The sequence below is a fragment of the Muntiacus reevesi genome, chromosome 1 (assembly GCF_963930625.1).
Source record: "Muntiacus reevesi chromosome 1, mMunRee1.1, whole genome shotgun sequence".
NCBI lineage: Eukaryota > Metazoa > Chordata > Mammalia > Artiodactyla > Cervidae > Muntiacus > Muntiacus reevesi.
The window spans coordinates 44963023-44978555 of NC_089249.1; the positions used below are offsets into that span (position 1 = coordinate 44963023).

The 15533-nt window shown below is 36.6% G+C and overlaps 1 protein-coding gene across 1 annotated transcript in view; it reads left to right on the plus strand.

Moving 5' to 3' along the window:
• The first annotated feature begins 7093 nt into the window (after positions 1-7093).
• The window catches only part of LOC136159963 (ovostatin homolog 2-like), a 50104-nt gene continuing 41664 nt past the window's right edge, over positions 7094-15533 (plus strand). The window contains exons 1-5 of the mRNA XM_065922869.1: positions 7094-7172; positions 7491-7674; positions 8767-8923; positions 10804-10856; positions 11283-11303. Of these exons, the coding sequence (XP_065778941.1) occupies positions 7108-7172; positions 7491-7674; positions 8767-8923; positions 10804-10856; positions 11283-11303 (480 nt within the window). The 5' untranslated portion in view covers positions 7094-7107. The remainder of the gene's footprint in view (positions 7173-7490; positions 7675-8766; positions 8924-10803; positions 10857-11282; positions 11304-15533) is intronic.

A 15533-nucleotide genomic window follows, 5' to 3' on the forward strand; every position in this document is an offset into this window, starting at 1 on the left:
TAAACAGTCACTGTAGCTTTGAAGTCTGTTCAAACTAGACTTATGAAATCACTCCAGGGATCTGAGGGGGTTTTAGGAGAGGTCTCAGCACAATGTCTGTTCTTTCTGATTCAGATGCTGCTTTGTGAGCATATAACAACTTTCCAAGTTGGCATTGCAGGGAATAAGCAGACTTTTGTACACTGAAGAAATAGGGAAGGAAGGGTGAATAAGCAAACAGAAGACTCAGGGACATAGAAACATGTGATGCTACAGACTAGGCCAGACACAGGGCTTTGGTGCATCTGCATAGATCTGGGAGTTGGACTCACCCACAGGAGGTAGAAGTCCAATCACCATGCTTGCTTTACAACGATAAATCATAGTCTCCCATCTTCTATCATGCCCTGAAACATATTAGCATCTTTTTTTATTGTGGTATAGTTGACTTACAATATTATATTAGCTTCAACATAGTATGAATTTTTCATAGATTATATTTCATGTAAAGGTATTATAAAATATTGAATATACTCCCTGTACTGTACAATATATCCTTGTAACATTTATTTTATACTTAATAGTTTGTTCCTCTTAATCCCTTTCACATATTTTGGTCATCCCCCCACACTGCTCTCCTCTGGTAACCACTAGTTTGTTATCTGTGAATCTGTTTCTTTTTTTGTTATCTTCCTCCTTTTTATCTTTCAGATTCACATTTAAGTGACAACATAGAGTATTTGTCTTTCTCTTTCTGACTTCTTTCACATCTTCTAGGTCCATCCATGTTGTCACAAATGGCAGGTTTCATTCTTTTTATGGCTCAGTAATATTCCATTGCATATATAAACCACATCTTCTTTATCCATTTATCTGCTAATGGACATTTAGCTTCTACATCTTACTTATTGTAAATGATGTCAATATGAGTATCTGGTGCATACAGCTTTTCAAATTAGTGTTTTCACTTCCCTTGATTAAATACCCAGGGATGAAGTTGCTGGATCAGACAGTAGCTCTATTTTTATTTTTATTTTTTTTGAGGAATCTCCATACTGTTTTCTAGAGTTGCTTCACCAATTTAACTTCCCATCAACAATTTTACTAAGACTCCCTTTTCTCCATATCCTCACTAACACATTTCTTGTCTCTTTGATTATAGCCATTCTGACAGGTAAGAGGTGATACCTCACTGTGGTTTTCATTTGCATTTCCCTGGTGATTAGTGATGTTGGGCATCTTTTCATATGTCTGTTAACTATGTGCATATCTTTTTTGGAGAAATGCCCACTGTGATCCTCTGCCCATTTTTTAATCAAGTTGTTAGGTTTTTTGATGTTAAGTTATAAGAGTTCACTATGTATTTTGGATATTAATCCAACTTGGAAATATCTTCTCCCATTTAGTAGATTCCCTTTTCATTATGCTGATGATTTCCTTCACTGTGCAGAAGCTTTTAAGTTTGATTAGGTCCTACTTGTTTATTTTTGCTTTTGCTTCACTATTATCTTAGAAAGATATAATCCCCTATGAACTTCACTTTAAATGTATATTGAAAACTATTAAAAGAGCACTGTAACTTGCAAAACAATTTTGAATGTTATGGAATTATCCCATGGGACATTTGGCAGTGGCTCAAGACATTCTGGGCAGTCATAACTGGGGGATATGCTACCAGCAGCTAGGGAGATGAGGACTCTGCTAAACCATCTTGAAATACACTGGCCGGTTCACACAACAAAGAATTATCCAGCCCCAAATGTCAGTAGTGCCAAGGTTGATATATCCTGTTTTAATGTATCAAAGGACTAAAGAAATGCCCTGTCAAGTCATATGCATTCACTTGACCTTTTTATTATTCATCTGTTTCTCCCCCAACTACTTCTTTAAAAAAAAAAAAAAATCACTCATCTATAGGTGGGCATTGTGTGATTAGAAATTTCTTGGCAACTCTAACAATCAGTCAGTGATGCAGGAGACAAACATCTGAGAATAGGAAGGGCAGTGTCACTTATCAAGCTGATTGTTCCCTTCTGAGGAAAAGGTGACTTCCTTTTCAGTGGATTACAACATCAGGAACTGAAGAGTTTTGTTTATTTTAAAACATAATTCACTGCCTATACATTGCTAGTCTTGGGGCAATCCTCTGATTTGTAGTGTTGGCTTAAACATTTCAGAGAGGAGTACTAGAAGTTCAAGATATTCTCAGGAACTCTGACATACATTTTAAACTTTTGTCCTTTTAAATGGACTATCATTAATTATGCAGCTGGGAAAATCAAGACAATGTTTTCTTGTTGTTTAGAGAAAACTTGTAATATATAAATCATATAAAGCCAAAACAACCTTTCAAGGCATGGCATCAGATTCAACCCAATGGTTCTAGGAAACAAAACCAATATTGCCCCATGTCTGATCAAATTCACCCAGCTGGAAAAGCAGAGTAGCCAGATCTTCACCTGTCTTTCTCTTGCTATTGGCTATCTTCTTTACCTTTGTATGGGGTTGGCCAAAGTTTGTTTGTTCTGAAAAATGCTATGGAAAAACCCAAACAAACATTCTGGCCAATCCAAAACTACTTTCCTGTATAATTTTAGCAATATCCAGGGTATTATGGACTTCCCTGGTGGCTCAATGGTAAAGAATCCACCGCTAATGCAGGAGATACGGATTCAATCCCTGGGTCAGGAAGGTTCACCTGGAGGAGGAAATGGCAATCCATTCCAGTATTCTTTATTCTTGTCTGGAAAATCCCATGGACAAGGGAGCTGGCGGGCTAAAGCCCATGGGGTCACAAAGAGTTGGACACTCCTTAGCAACTAAACAACAACAACATCCAGAATATTCAACATCATTTGTATGATGCTGATTCCCAAATTGACATCCACATCTCCAGCTTTTTCAGAGTACCAGGATTTATTATTTCAGCCCTCTACTGTGTATCACCCCTCTAGAGTACTAATGTCACCTCTTAATTCATATATAACAAACTTAAATTATCACTTCATCTGTATATTTATTTTGTTTTTCCTGTCTTGCAGGGAATTACAATAGTATTTACTCCTAGTGTCCATCTCACCCTCTCCCTCTTCTTTATCCCCAAATCAAAATTGCCTCAAATTCTAACAACAGGAGTAAAGAAACATGTATCTAATATATTGAGATATATTGCCATTTTTCAGGGTATTACTTCTTTAACCTAGGGTAATCTGTGAGCAGACTCACTGTGGTAATTATTAAGATATTTAAGAGGATATATTTATATGTGACATTAGCCACATTATTTCATATAATTTTACATCAGACTTCCTGACACTTTCTAATATCACAGCAATAAAGTATGATATATTTAAAAGAAATATGTTGTTTTGTTATGGCCTGAGTTATATTTTCAAACAGACTTTCTCCCAGTCTGTTTTGCTAGAGGCCAGTCTAAATTTCTTTGTAGCTCTTTCTTTCTGCCTTTGACAGTAAATATCAAGCATAGTATTAATAACATATATGATTCTCTTTCCACTATTTTACTCTCATTCCTGTATGTTTTTCATAGAGTACGGAGTCGTTATGTCCACCACTCTTCAAACTAACATTCAGACTCCTTAGTGCAAGAAAACAACTTTTCACAAGTCAATCACAATATTTTCAATAAGCTTGTTGAATGTCATTTCATACACTATCTTTTCTTCAGCAAAACAGAACTTACTATTATTTTTAAAACACACACAATGTTTGATTATAATTTCATAGTTTTTTCACCGGATTATTACTTCAGTTTCTATGCTAGCTAGAAAATTCATAATCATGTTAGTAGTCCCAATTCAAAACTTCCTAATCAAATTCTTTTCAACTTCCTATTTGTCATTTTAATGTGATTCCACTGAGCATTGCTCATAGTTTCAATATAGGATAGTCTTTGTATCACACGGCATTGCAATTTATGTTTAAATATTGTGCTGAATGGACAGTGATCTATTCTAGGAAAAGAAATAGTCTTATTCATCTGTTTATCATCAAGGCCAGGTTCAATACTAAATCTCACCCCACCTATAACCAACCAGCACACATTTCCTTGGCACCCTATAGTTCCTTCTCTTCTGTAACATTTACCATGGTTGTAATGAAGTAATTAATTGTACAGTTAGGTCTTTAACCTCCACCTTTCCTAATAGAATAGCTACAAAAATTTGCATTCACCTCATAATTCCCACCATCTACCATATTTCTAGCAAATAGTAGATACTCAGTAAGCACATGCAGAATAAACAAGAGCCTGGAGATAGCTTCATAGCAGTGAACAATAATGACCTAAATAACACTGAGTCTGTCACATGATGATGATATAATATCCATCATATATCCCTTTATTCAGCAGAAACATAAAGAGAATTTAGAGCATAGTACATTAATCCATGTCCTTTCATATTTTTATACATAAACATTGCTTGATCTCAATTTGATTATTAAAAGAAATTCTTCCCAATCACTTACTCTATGGGTGACCCTATGAAGATATGTGTTGTTGGTTTTTTTTTTTTTTTTCGATACTGTATTTTTCTTATCTATAAAATAAGAATAAATAATGAACCTGAAATTGTATTTTTGAGAATTAAATGAGATACTATCAATATCAATGCCTAGCACTCTGTTAATTATTAAGGAATTATAATATCCCCCCTCTTAACAGATCCTCACTTCCTTCATTCTGACTTCCTTTCTCCCTACCCTCTCCCATCCTCCCTCCTTCTTTTCTCTTTTCCTTTCTTCCCTTCTCTACTAGAAGTAAACTCCTTTAAAGAGCTGTGTCTTACTCATCCTGTTATCTCGAGAACCTCACTATTGCCTTGCTGATACATAGCAAGTATGCAATAGATGTTGGATTCATATCTAAATTTTCTGGGATAAGGGCCCATTAACCATGTAAATCAGATAAATTTATTTGGGGATATGTTAATCAGATAAAGTCATGTTTGGGGAAAGAGATATTATTTTAAAAAAAGTCTAGTTTCCAAGGTGATTTAAAAGAACTGTGCAAAACATATGTTTGTTATCAATAACTAGTCTTGATTAAAGTTAAAATGAATAGAGTCATTTACTCGGCATAAAATTTTCACATTTGGAAAAACACAAATATTTTAGAGAGTTTCATTTTAGATTCACCAGCCTTGGGAATAAAGAATTAGTTGCTTTGACTTATAAACAGTCTGCCTTGTGGTTCTGTTTAACTTGAACACTGATGAGTTGAGCTTCACTTGTTTTGGAAACTAGTGATTTGTGAGTAGGAGAAACAGAGTGCAGAGAGTGGTTCTAATAATAAGCCCAAGGGGCTATCAGAGGAAAGGGTATTGGTCAAACACAGAGACTAACAGTTTGAGAGTCCAGTGGAAAGAAATTAAATATTAAAACTGGCAGGACCGAATAAAAGTTGAAGATTAGCCCTGTAGCAGAGATTTTAAAAGAGTTGGTGTCTTAAGCAGGATTAGAGAAAAGGCAGACTGAAAAGAAAAGTCTTAAATTGAAATGGGGAGTCGAGAAATGCTGCAATTCTACTGAGAGAACACGATCTGAGTTTTCAAGCACACGGTGCTGTGCTAAAATTGGAAATGTGGTCAGCGGAGGACCCTGTTATGACCTTCCCTGGCCTCAGAGCCCCGTTCCACCTCCTCATGGATTATAGTTGATTTTGTTGTTCTTGCCTTTGTGTTTGCTCTTGCAGTATTGTAGATCTATTTCTAAAAAAACTGAAATAAATTTCAATCTTTCATTACCCAATGCATCATTCTTCAAGCCAGATGCATTAACTCCATCAACACTTGACCTGGAAAGGATGTTAACAACAACAACCAAAAAAAGAAAACAAATAGGAGAATTAACACACTGAGGGTAAGAGGTCACCATTTTCTCTGGTATGACTCATGTTCCTTGTAGAAATATTTTGCAATAATGATGGTAAAGCTTTTTTTTTTTCAAGAAGTGAATAGTATGTGTGTACGCCTGTGCATGCATGCCAAGTCACTTCAGTCGTGCATGTCTGACTCTTTGCGACTCTATGGACTGTAACCCACCAGATTCCTCTATCCATGGGATTCTCCAGGCTAGAATACTGGAGTGGGTTGCCTTGCCCTCCTCCAGGAGATCTTCACCACCCATGTATCAAACATACCTCTCATATCTCCTACATTGACAGGCAGGCTCTTTACCACTAGCATCACCTGGGAAGCCTGGTATGTGTGTATACACTCACACATATTTATCACATTTTCTTGCATTGTTTTCCTATTTAGGGTAGGAAAGGATATTGACCATTATAAAAACCTAAGCAAATTATAGTAGGAACTCCTCTGATGGTCCAGTGGCTAAGACTTCATGCTTCCAATGCAAGTGGGGTGGGTTCCATCTCTGGTGGGAGTGCTAAGTTCCCTCATGCCACGATGTGGCAAAAAACAAAAGTCAGCAACAACAGAAAATTATAGTAAATGTCGCACACATATCAACATTTTAAATGTTGTATTCCGTATCATGAAATTATAGAAAAATGAGTTTCAATTATCTGTAAAATGAGCCTATGTTGAGATATGTATTTGCATCTGGATTTTGGCAATATCAGATAATGTTTCTTCTCTCAGAAGCCTGGAATATTTACCTTTGGGGATTTGAAACTATTAATAGCTGTTTGGACAGGTATTTTCTTCCAAGGGCTGATTCCTGTGGGTTAATGCTTTTGATACTGCAGTGAGCCCTGGGAGTGAGGAACTAAATTAATAGAATCCTAAGTGTCACACAAGTGATTTCTTTGTTTTCCTCTTTCTTCCTGTTCAACTCATACTGCTGATTGCAAAAACAGATCAGCATCTGGTGAATTTAAGAAGGAAGTTGTAGGTAAAGTGACACCCCCACTCCCCGGAAAAGTAATGGGAGAGGAGATCTAAATGTGATTGGAGAGTCCCATTATATTTGCTCCAAAAAGCAATTGATCCTTCATATGTGACTATATAAAAGCAACAGTATACAGAGAGATGCAGAGTAGAAGGAAGAAAAGAAAGGAAAGAGTTGAGACAGCTGACTTCTAATAAAGACAGAGAGAAAGAGGAGACTATCTTGAAGTCTTAATTGTTCTGGTACTGGGGTAAAATGGTGCCCATCATTTTTATGAGTACCTTTTTGCTTCAATTTACTGTTTCTGAGGCTTTGAACTCGTAAGGAATATTATATTGCTATTCTTATGAAAGTACTGGAAAAGTGACCTTATGAAATATGCTGTGCTAAAATTCAATTGTATTTTACCATTTCAGTTTCTGAGACAGAGTGCTGATTTACCCTGTAAATCTTAAACAGGAGTATGAAGGGAAATGACTTAATTTTTTTTCTTGATAGCTTTCTGCATACTCAAGTTTATTGTAATATCATGAAAAGTGTGTGTGTTTCAGAAATATGTCAATAAGTTAAAATTGCTTTATGCATGTTCTGCATTTCTCTTACCCTTGTTTAGAGTGTTGATTACTTTGTTTGCATAGGCAATATATCCTATGGGTCCCCTCTGTGATGCAAAGTCATTCTACAGAACAAGCTTGTCTCCACCTTTTAAACCTGAATGAATCTGTGTCCTTGAGTGTTGTCTTAGAATATGATGGATCCAATAGCACTATTTTTGACCAGACTGTGGAAGAGGATAACTTCTATGCTTGTGCAAATTTTGAGGTGAGGTGCAAAATTTGACTTTTCAGAACTTCAGATGGGAAGATGGAATTACTACTAAAAAATGAGTTTAATGTCTGTTTCTCCATTGCTGCCCTGTAAATAAATTCTTCAGTACCATTTTTCTAGATTCCATATATGTGTGTTAGAAAGGACATGAGGATGGGGAGAGAGGAGGAGATGTATGGAAAGAGTAACATGGAAACTTACATAGCCATATGTAAAATAGATAGCCAACAGAAATTTGCTGTATGGCTCAGGAATCTCAAACAGGGGTCTGTATCAACCTAGAGCAGTGGGATGGAGAGGGAGATGGGAGGGAGATACATGTATACCTATGGCTGATACATGTAGAGATTTGACAGAAAACAGCAAAATTCTATAAAACAATTATCCTTCAATAAAAAATAAATAAATCTTTAAAAGATTAGTTTTAGAGAAATAATAAAACTTGATTGGATAAGTTGTGGAATCTGAGAAGGAAAATTGGAGAATTTCTGAAAGGCAAATAAAAAGACAAGTTATATATACAATAAAACTTGTGAAGTACTGAACTTTTCTCTTGAAGGGAATGGTAATAAGACAATATAACTGTTTTCTGATGGGTTTCCCTGGTGGTTCAGGAGTAAAGAATCTGCCTGCCAATATAGGAGACATGGGCTCGATCCCTGGGTCAGGAAGATCCCCTGGAGAAGGAAACAGCAACCCAGTATTTTTGTCTGGGAAATCCAACAGACAAAGGAGCCTGGTGGGCTACAGTCCATAGGGTTGCAAAAGAGTCAGACACAACTTAGCGACTAAACAACTGCTTTTAGATAGAGAACTGTTTAAAAATGAGGATAGAGAATTAGGTAAAGTAATGAGAGATTGGAACTCGGGAACATAGAAAACAATAGATAAGAAGACGTAGGAATAACTTTACTGGAAACTGTCCTCGGGCTAAATAAAAAAATTGGAACAAGTGATCAATAAATCTCCCATTAAGACATAATGGATTCACAAGCCTCTCTCAGCCTCAGAAGCAAATTAAGGCATTCTTTACCATCTAAATGTCCAAGAATAATTTTCCAATTTTCTGCTGTTTATGTTAAATAGGTTTCCCCCAAGTCTTCTGAACAGATGGCTTTTGTGACTCTGTTGGTTAAGGGAGACACTCTTAAAATCTTTGAGAGGAGATCTGTAGCACTCTCTTCAGAAGAGACAGTGACCTTTGTGCAGACAGATAAACCCATCTATAAATCTGGAGAGAATGGTAAGTCAATATTTATGTTTCCTTCTTATTGTTGATTTCAGAAACTCTTTCTTCCAATTTTAAGCAATCCAAACACATTATTAAATTTAAATCCAAGTTCTAATTTGGTCTCAACTCTTCAGATCAAGAATTTCTAGAATTTTGACCAGTTGTCTAGGTCAGTTATGAAACAGTACCCTTCAGTTTTAATTATTGAGTGTTTTGTTTCTTACAGTTTTGTGTCTATCTCACTGTTTACAAATTCTCATGACAGGCTTGCATAATACAATGACTGCAAGCTAGGGTTGTGTTACTTCATAATTTACCAGCTGGAAAAACTAATTAAATCTCTATTTTGACTCAATTCTTTTCATCCATAGAATGGAAATAGTAAAAGTATCTCGTTTTTACTGCGAGAATAAGATAGCCAGTGTAAAATAGTCTCTCTGTGTGCGTGCATGCTAAGTTGCTTCAGTCAGGTCCCACTTTGTAAGATGCTCTGGACTGTAGCCCACCAGGCTCCTCTGTCCATGGGATTCTCCAGGAAAGAATACTGGAGTGGGTTGCCATGCCCTGCTCTGGGGAATCTTCCAGACTCAGAGATCAAACTTCCGTCTCTTATGCCTCCTGCACTGACAGGTGGGTTCTTTACCATTAGTGCCACCTGGGAAGCCCAAAATAGTCCCTGGCACACAGTAAGTAATTTTTAAATGGCATTTATTATCATCATCATCATGATTCATATCAGAAAAAGAAATCACAAATCTGATAGCTTAGGCAGAGCCCTTCTTCATTATTGTTGTAAGTAGAAGATAGCAGAAAGAATACCAAACTAAGATTCAGAAGGATATGATTTTTGTCTTGGCTCTGAGAATAAATTATCAACTTCTGCCAAGTCAATTCTGGTCCTTGAGATCTTTAGTTTTCTCATTTATAAAATTAGAAGCTGGATAAGAGCATCCACACACTTTGTTCTATGAGCCTAGCAGACTACAGTCCATGGGGTTGCAAAGAGTTGGATATGACTGAACATCTGAGAACAAAGATGACTTACTAAAAAAAAAGTAAAAGAACTAAAACAGAATTTATCTCATAGTGAGTTTTTTTGTTTTGCCACATTATATTTTCTCTTCTGGATGTATTAAAATACTATGATGGCAGTTATAGGTGCAAAAATAGCTAACATGGCTTTTCTGGAATTCTGCTAAAATCAATATTTGCCAACATTATATTTTTCCATAAAAATTATGTATAACTCATGTGCGTGTGTCTGTATGTGTGTGCATGTGGGCAGTTGCATCTGACACTTTGCAACCCCATGGACACTTTGCAACCCCACCAGGCTGTTCTGTCCATGGGATTTCCCAAGCAAGAGTACTGGAGTGGGTTGCCATTTCTCCTCCAGCGGCTCTTCCTGATCCAGGGGTCAAACCCAAGTCTCTAGTGTCTCCTGCATTGGTTGGCAGCTTTTTGACCACTAGCACCACATAGGAAGTCCACGTGTAACTCTTACCATACATATTTCACATTTTTCCTTCTATGATTAATTCTGCCACCAAGTTTTGAGACTTCCCTATGGGCTGTTATGGTAGAAAGTTTCTAGTGGTGGCAGCAGCTTGTGCCAGCTTCGGTAACACAGGTCATGATCAACAGAGGAATTATAAATGTGCAATAAAAAATCTTTCCAAAAGGAACCCAAATCGCAAAGGGTTAAATCAGAGCTAGAGGAGAAAGAAGTGCAGTGTTCTATGAAAGCAACGCAATTAATTTCACTGTCTATTTATAAGCAATCACATCTGGGAAGGAAAATAACAAGAATAATAATTCTTATCAATAGCTATGAGAAAATTAATGATTAATAAATAATAAGAAAATATTATTGTCCCCTCTTCCTCCTTTAGTTAAACTTCGCATCGTGACACTGGATACTAAGTTCCTTCCTATCAACGATGTGGTGAGTCCAGTCATTTCAAACACACAATGAAATCTAAACAAATTACTCCTTTACTCTATAAGGTATCATTGGGAAATTTTCCATAACTATGGAGATACATATAAGTATAATTTCAAAGATAAACCTCAATAATAAACAAAAAAGCTTTCCAATACAGTGAATTGATTTTTACTTCTCTAGGTCTTTACATCCTAGTAGAAAAAGTGACTTACATAGAACTTGCTTTTCACTTCCCAGAGGAATGTTTGAGTCTGTTTCAAATTCAGAGTTTTCCTGGCATCTTTGGCTCTAGAAACTGTGCCATCTGGAACAGGGGGGACTAAGTCAACATTTAAGTCAGATAATCTCTATAATGCAATATCTGGCCCCCAAATGAACTATTTTAATATTAACTTGCATTTTTCTTTCTTTTCTTTCTTCTTTCAGTATCCCTTGATCACACTTCAGGTAAGAGATCTTTTTCAAATCCATCATTTTAAATGTTTAGATAAATAGCAATATGTGTGTAGTTTTCACTACACACAGTGAGAAATTAAGATAACTGAAATATGGGGGAAGAGAAATTTGTACATGCATACACAGTGTAAGGCATCATGTGAAGAACCAAAGAAAGGGCTGCCACTTTTAGTGTCTGCTGTGGGCCAAATGGGGCCATGGTGGATCTTCATGGAAAAATATAGGATTAGGCTCTTTATAGGGGCTTCCCTGGTGGCTCAGGGGTAAAGAATCTGCCTGCAAGGCAGGAGACTAAAAAGACACCAGTTCGATCCCTGGGTTGGGAAGATCTCCTGGAGAAAGACATTGCAACCCACTTCAGTATTCTTGCCTGGGGAATCCCGTGGACAGAGAAGCCTGGAGGGCTACAGACTACAGAGTCACAAAGAGTCACAAAGAGTCAGACACAACTGAAGCAAATGAACATACAACACACACAGGCTCTTTCTAAGGGAGATTTATGTTTCAAATTTTTTATTTTGGCTGCTGGCTCTTCTCAGTTTTAATTTAGCCACATTTTGTTTTCAGTTCAGTTCAGTCCCTCAGTCGAGTCTGACTCTTTGCGACCCATGAACCTCAGCACGCCAGGCCTACCTGTCCATCACCAACTCCCAGAATCCACCAAAACCCATGTCCTTCAATTTGGTGATGCCATCCAACCATCTCATCCACTGTCATCCCCTTCTCCTCCTGCCCTCAATCTTTCCCAGCATCAGGGTCTTTTCAAATGAGTCAGCTCTTCACATCAGGTAGACAAAGTATTGGAGTTTCAGCTTCAGCATCAGTTCTTCCAATGAACACCCAGGACTGATCTCCTTTAGGATGGACTGGTTGGATCTCCTTGCAGTCCAAGGGGCTCTCAAGAGTCCTCTCCAACACCACAGTTCAAAAGCATCAATTCTTTGGCGCTCAGCTTTCTTTATAGTCCAACTCTCACATCCATACATGACCACTGGAAAAACCATAGCCTTGACTAGACGGACCTTTGTTGGCAAAGTAATGTCTCTGCTTTTTAATATGCTGTCTAGGTTGGTCATAACTTTCCTTCCAAGGGTTAAGCATCTCTTAATTTCATGGCTGCAGTCACCATCTGCAGTGATTTTGGAGCCCAGAAAAATAAAGTCAGCCACTGTTTCCACTGCTTCTCCATCTATTTGCCATGAAGTGATGGGACCGGATGCCATGATGTTTGTTTTCTGAATGTTGAGCTTTAAGCCAACTTTTTCACTCTCCTCTTTCACTTTCACCAGACGCTGTTTAGTTCTTCTTCACTTTCTTCCATAAGGGTGGTGTCATCTGCATATCTGAGGTTATTGATATTTCTCCCAACAATCTTGATTCCAGCTTGTGCTTCATCCAGCCCAGCGTTTCTCATGATGTATTCTGCATATAAGTTAAATAAACAGGGTGACAATATACAGCCTTGACGTACTCCTTTCCCTGTTTGGAACCAGTCTGTTGTTCCATGTCCAGTTCTAACTGTTTCTTCCTGACCTGTATACAGATTTCTCAAGATGCAGGTCAGGTGGTCTGGTATTCCTGTCTCTTGAAGAATTTTCCACACTTTATTGTGATCCACAGAGTCAAAGGCTTTTGTATAGTCAATAAAGCAGAAATAAATGTTTTTCTGGAATTCTCTTGTTTTTTCAAAGATCCAGTGGATGTTGGCAATTTGATTTCTGGTTCTTCTGCCTTTTCTAAAATCAACTTGAACATCTGGAAGTTCACAGTTCATACATTGATGAAACCTGGCTTGGAGAATTTTGAGTGTTACTTTACTAGCGTGTGAGATGAGTGCAATTGTGCAGTAGTTTGAACACTCTTTGGCATTGCCTTTCTTTGGGATTGGAATGAAAACTGACTTTTTCCAGTCCTGTGGCCACTGCTGAGTTTTCCAAATTTGTTGGCTTACTAAGTGCAGCAGTTTCACAGTGTCATCTTTCAGGATTTGAAATAGCTCAACTGGAATTCCATCATTTCCACTAGCTTTGTTCATAGTGATGCTTCCTAGGGCCACTTGACTTCACATTCCAGGATGTCTGGTTCTAGGTGAGTGATCACACCATCATGATTATCTGGGTCGTGAAGATCTTTTTTGTACAGTTCTTCTGAATATTCTTGCCACCTCTTCTTAGTATCTTCTGCTTCTGTTACATCCCTACCATTCCTGTCCTTTATTGAGCCCATCTTTGCATGAAATGTTCCCTTGGTATCTCTAATTTTCTTGAGGAGATCTCTAGTCTTTCCCATTCTATTGTTTTCCTCTATTTCTTTGCACTGATCACTGAGAAAGGCTTTCTTATCTCTCCTGGGTATTCTTTGGAACTCTGCATTCAAATGGATATATCTTTCCTTTTCTCCTTTGCTTTTCGCTTCTCTTCTTTTCACAGCTATTGGTAAGGCCTCCTCAGACAGTCATTTTGTTTTAAGAAAATAGAAATCATAAACACCTAAAAATGTAGGAGTACACAGAAGGTGATTTTTTAAAATGGACTACACTTTCATAAAAGTTTGCAGCTCCTTCTACCATTCAAATCTCTAGTGTGGTGTAATGTGGCTTTCAAATTAAATTGAAATTGCATGCCTGTCAGTAAGTAGCTTGTATCAATCAACTCCATGTATGTATCAATCAACACCAACAGTATGTATTTTAATCCCTATATATAATAGGTCCCATGGCTAATTAGTTCTAAAGGTTAATACATTGAGATCTAGTTCATCATTAATGATCATGTATATAAATATAGTCTATAATTTAAATGATTTTGACTTTGTTATATGGATCACAACTTGTCCTTCTAGTGGGATAAATAAATATAAGGTTGACCATTTTCATGTTTTCTGCATTACTAGTAACCTGTAAATAATATTATCTCCACATTTAAACATTTCATGCAGATAATGTTGTGTTCCATGGAAAGCAACAGAAAACTTAAGTAACATCACTCTAGATGAGTAAAAGATTTATTGTTTTCAGAAACTACTACACCCGAGTGTAGTATGTTCAAGGTTAGGGCAGTAATAGCACAATGTTACTAAGGCTTATTCTATTTACTCTTTTTTTTTTTCTTTCTTTCTTTTTTTCTTAAAAATTTAAAAGTATGATAACACATTTACAGGAGACTTGGAAAATACAGAACAAAGTTACATATAGTTTCACTATATGCTCCAATTATTTTTTAAGAAGACAAATTAAGATTTTTAGTTGGAGTATCAATATCAAACTCTCAAAATTAATAAAATGAATATACAGAAAAGTAGAAGGTTATAGTAGACCTGAAAAGAACCATGAACCAATTCAACATAGTTAAGATTTATGCAGTTTTGACACAACAGTAGGATACACACTCTGTTCAAGTTCTCATAGACTATAAACTAGGGACACTGAAACATATCCAAGGATGTAGAACAAGGTGCAAAAATTTCATGATCTAAAGGAATTGAAATCATACAGAGTCTGTTTCCTTATCACTGTGGAATGATGTTAGAAATCAACATCAAAAGATATTTGAAAATAACCCATATATTTTCGAGTGCAATGTGACACTTACCAAGAGAGATCTTTGACTTAGCCATTGAAAGCCTCAATAAAGTTAGAAGACTGATAAAACACAGAAGGTGTTTGCAGAGAAGAAAGCATTTAAATGAGAAATTAATATCAAAAACACTTTTAAAATCCTATGTATTTGAAAATTAAATGCCCACTTTTAAATGACGGGTGTATCTAAGAAGTCATAGCAAGGAAAATTAGAAAATATTTATAATAGAATAAAAATGAAAGAGAGTTTCCCACAATTTGTTGCATGCAGCTGAAGCTGCTGAATAGACTTCTATTTAACCTCTATGTCATCCTCAATATCTTGCTTTAATTTCAGTGGCATCTAGTTTGATTCTTTTCTACCCAGTGACTTCTATTTATGTGTTATCAGCCAACACTCAATCACATGAGTAGTCCTTACTGAATAGAAGTCTACAAAATTAATTTAACTTTCTAGATTTTACTGTGGAGGAAAGCAAAACAAACAAAAAAAAGAGCAGTGAGTAATGTTTCTGTGCCTTTGTAGAGATCTTTTTATCCAGATTTCTTTAATTATGGCTGGATAATATCAATACATTTATTGAAGCAGGCTCACATAAGCTGCTGAAAGCAAATGATGGAGGAAGCGTGGCTTGAAGGATGCT